General features: G+C 45.1%; 1 protein-coding gene across 1 annotated transcript in view; it reads left to right on the plus strand.

The window, feature by feature from the left end:
- Positions 1-5,000, plus strand: part of LOC113830496 (uncharacterized) — a 242,765-nt gene that overhangs the window by 88,399 nt on the left and 149,366 nt on the right. Inside the window, exon 8 of the mRNA XM_070127464.1 lies at positions 4,649-4,824. Coding sequence (XP_069983565.1) covers positions 4,649-4,824 — 176 coding nt within the window. The remainder of the gene's footprint in view (positions 1-4,648; positions 4,825-5,000) is intronic.

Here is a 5,000-nt window from a genome sequence, read left to right on the forward strand (position 1 = left end):
TCATAGAACCCACCCCCATTACTCATCATAGAACCCCACCCCATTACTCATCAGAGAACCCACCCCCATTACTCATCATAGAACCCCACCCCATTACTCATCATAGAACCCACCCCCATTACTCATCATAGAACCCCACCCCCATTACTCATCATAGAACACCACCCCATTACTCATCATAGAACCCCACCCCATTACTCATCATAGAACCCCACCCCATTACTCATCATAGAACCCCACCCCCATTACTCATCATAGAACCCCACCCCGTTACTCATCATAGAACACCACCCCCATTACTCATCATAGAACCCCACCCCCATTATTCATCATAGAACCCCACCCCCATTACTCATCATAGAACCCCACCCACATTACTCATCATAGAACCCCACCCCATTACTCATCATAGAACCCCACCCTATTACTCATCATAGAATCCCACCCCCATTACTCATCATAGAACCCCACCCTATTACTCATCATAGAACCCACCCCCATTACTCATCCTAGAACCCACCCCCATTACTCATCATAGAACCCCACCCCCATTACTCATCATAGAACCCCACCCCCATTACTCATCATAGAACCCAACCCCCATTACTCATCATAGAACCCCACCCCATTACTCATCATAGAACCCACCCCCATTATTCATCATAGAACCCCACCCCATTACTCATCATAGAACCCCACCCCATTACTCATCATAGAACCCCACCCTATTACTCATCATAGAATCCCACCCCCATTACTCATCATAGAACCCCACCCCCGTTACTCATCATAGAACCCCACCCCATTACTCATCATAGAACCCACCCCCATTACTCATCATAGAACCCCACCACCGTTACTCATCATAGAACCCCACCCCATTACTCATCATAGAACCCCAGCCCCGTTACTCATCATAGAACCCACCCCCATTACTCATCATAGAACCCCACCCCGTTACTCATCATAGAACCCCACCCCATTACTCATCATAGAACCCCACCCGCATTGCTCATCATAGAACCCCACCCCAATTACTCATCATAGAACCCCACCCCCATTACTCATCATAGAACCCCACCCCCATTACTCATCATAGAACCCCACCCTATTACTCATCATAGAACCCCACCCCCATTACTCATCATAGAACCCCACCCCCATTACTCACCATAGAACCCCACCCTATTACTCATCATAGAACCCCACCCCATTGCTCATCATAGAACCCCACCCCATTACTCATCATAGAACCCCAGCCCCGTTACTCATCATAGAACCCCACCCCCATTACTCATCATAGAACCCCACCCCATTACTCATCATAGAACCCCAGCCCCGTTACTCATCATAGAACCCCACCCCCATTACTCATCATAGAACACCACCCCATTACTCATCATAGAACCCCACCCCCATTACTCATCATAGAACCCCACCCCATTACTCATCATAGAACCCCACCCCCGTTACTCATCATAGAACCCACCCCCATTACTCATCATAGAACCCCATCCCTGTTACTCATCATAGAACCCCACCCCCATTACTCATCATAGAACCCCACCCCCGTTACTCATCATAGAACCCCACCCCCATTACTCATCATAGAACCCCACCCCCGTTACTCATCATAGAACCCCACCCCCATTACTCTTCATAGAACCCCACCCCCATTACTCATCATAGAACCCCACCCCCGTTACTCATCATAGAACCCCACCCCCGTTACTCATCATAGAACCCCACCCCCGTTACTCATCATAGAACCCCACCCCCATTACTCATCATAGAACCCCACCCCCATTACTCATCATAGAACACCCACCCCCGTTACTCATCATAGAACCCCACCCCCATTACTCTTCATAGAACCCCACCCCCGTTACTCATCATAGAACCCCACCCCCATTACTCATCATAGAACCCCACCCCCGTTACTCATCATAGAACCCCACCCCCGTTACTCATCATAGAACCCCACCCCCGTTACTCATCATAGAACCCCACCCCCGTTACTCATCATAGAACCCCACCCCCGTTACTCATCATAGAACCCCACCCCCATTACTCTTCATAGAACCCCACCCCCATTACTCATCATAGAACCCCACCCCCATTACTCATCATAGAACCCAACCCCATTACTCATCATAGAACCCAACCCCCATTACTCATCATAGAACCCAACCCCCATTACTCATCATAGAACCCCACCCCCATTACTCATCATAGAACCCCACCCCCATTACTCATCATAGAACCCCACCCCCATTACTCATCATAGAACCCCACCCCCATTACTCATCATAGAACCCCACCCCCATTACTCACCCCACAACTCTTCCCCCCCTCCGCCTATTACCCTTCCTAGAATCCCCCACCCGCTACGATTTACCGATCATGGAACCCATCTCCTCATTACGCCACTCAGCTTTCCAATCACCCATTACCCTTCCTATAACTTAATCTTCTCTTCTCGCTTATACACAACCACTTTTATACACCGAGTTAATGATAACCGCCGCCTCACGAGGATCCAAGCTTCGTTTACGTTATTATCTCTGTATTAACATCATGTTTATCAGTACCCAGATTGATACCATGTTTATCAGTACTCAGATTGATACCATGTTTGTCAGTACTCAGATTGATACCATGTTTATCAGTACCCAGATTGATACCATGTTTATCAGTACTCAGATTGATACCATGTTTGTCAGTACTCAGATTGATACCATGTTTATCAGTACCCAGATTGATACCATGTTTATCAGTACCCAGATTGATACCATGTTTATCAGTACCCAGCTTGATAAAATGTTTATCGGTACCCAGATTGATACCATGTTTGTCAGTACTCAGATTGATACCATGTTTATCAGTACTCAGATTGATACCATGTTTATCAGTACCCAGATTGATACCATGTTTATCAGTACCCAGATTGATACCATGTTTATCAGTACCCAGATTGATACCATGTTTATCAGTACTCAGATTGATACCATGTTTGTCAGTACTCAGATTGATACCATGTTTATCAGTACCCAGATTGATACCATGTTTATCAGTACTCAGATTGATACCATGTTTGTCAGTACTCAGATTGATACCATGTTTATCAGTACCCAGATTGATACCATGTTTATCAGTACCCAGATTGATACCATGTTTATCAGTACCCAGCTTGATAAAATGTTTATCGGTACCCAGATTGATACCATGTTTGTCAGTACTCAGATTGATACCATGTTTATCAGTACTCAGATTGATACCATGTTTATCAGTACCCAGATTGATACCATGTTTATCAGTACCCAGATTGATACCATGTTTATCAGTACCCAGATTGATACCATGTTTATCAGTATCCAGATTGATACCATGTTTATCAGTACCCAGATTGATACCATGTTTATCAGTACCCAGATTGATACCATGCTTACCAGAAGCCAGATTGATATCATGTTTATCAGTACCCAGATTGATACCATGTTTATCAGTACCCAGATTGATACCATGCTTACCAGAAGCCAGATTGATATCATGTTTATCAGTACCCAGATTGATACCATGTTTATCAGTACCCAGATTGATACCATGTTTGTCAGTACCCAGATTGATACCATGCTTCCCAGAAGCCAGATTGATATCATGTTTATCAGTACCCAGATTGATACCATGTTTATCAGTACCCAGATTGATACCATGCTTATCAATACCCAGATTGATACCATGTTTATCAGTACCCAGACTGATACCATGTTTGTCAGTACCCAGATTGATACCATGTTTATCGGACCCAGATTGATACCATGTTTATCGGACCCAGATTGATACCATGTTTATCGGACCCAGATTGATACCATGTTTATCGGACCCAGACTGATACCATGTTTGTCAGTACCCAGATTGATACCATGTTTATTAGTACCCAGATTGATACCATGCTTATCAATACCCAGATTGATACCATGTTTATCAGTACCCAGACTGATACCATGTTTGTCAGTACCCAGATTGATACCATGTTTATCGGACCCAGATTGATACCATGTTTATCGGACCCAGATTGATACCATGTTTATCGGACCCAGATTGATACCATGTTTATCGGACCCAGACTGATACCATGTTTGTCAGTACCCAGATTGATACCATGTTTGTCAGTACCCAGATTGATATCATGTTTATCAGTACCCAGATTGATACCATGTTTATCAGTACCCAGATTGATACCATGTTTATCAGTACCCAGATTGATACCATGTTTATCAGTACCCAGATCGATACCATGTTTATCAGTATCCAGATTGATACCATGTTATCAGTCCCCAGATTGATGCCATGTTTATCAGTACCCAGATTGAAACCATGTTTGTCATTACCCAGATTGATACCATGTTTGTCAGTACCCAGATTGATACCATGCTTATCAGTACCCAGATTAATACCATGCTTACCAGAAGCCAGATTGATACCATGTTTATCAGTACCCAGATTGATACCATGTTTGTCAGTACCCAGATTAATACCATGCTTACCAGAAGCCAGATTGATACCATGTTTGTCAGTACCCAGATTGATACCATGCTTATCAGTACCCAGGTCCGTAGCACCAATGGCTTTCCTATCCATACCCCAGGGACGAGCACGGTGGTGGTACGACTCTCCGACGAGAACGACAACCCGCCCCGCCTCGTCCGACAGCTGTGGGACCTCGTGGTGGACGAGACGCGGGGAAACGGACCGCCCGATAACACGACGCTCCTGAAGATAACTCCTAAGGATCCGGATGCCAATAACTCCTTCTTCTTCAGGGTAAGGAAGACGACGGGTGTCCTGCGACCAGGGGGTGGGATCTCGGTTCGAGTTGGTGGACGTATAAAGGACGGGTTCTATTTTCTTTCTTTTTTCTTTCTGTTTTCTTTCTTTTCGTTGGATTGTTGCTTCTTCTTCCTCTGATTGTGCACTCAACCCCTCGTGTTTATCAGTGT

This window comes from Penaeus vannamei, chromosome 11 (genome assembly GCF_042767895.1).
Source record: "Penaeus vannamei isolate JL-2024 chromosome 11, ASM4276789v1, whole genome shotgun sequence".
Lineage (NCBI taxonomy): Eukaryota > Metazoa > Arthropoda > Malacostraca > Decapoda > Penaeidae > Penaeus > Penaeus vannamei.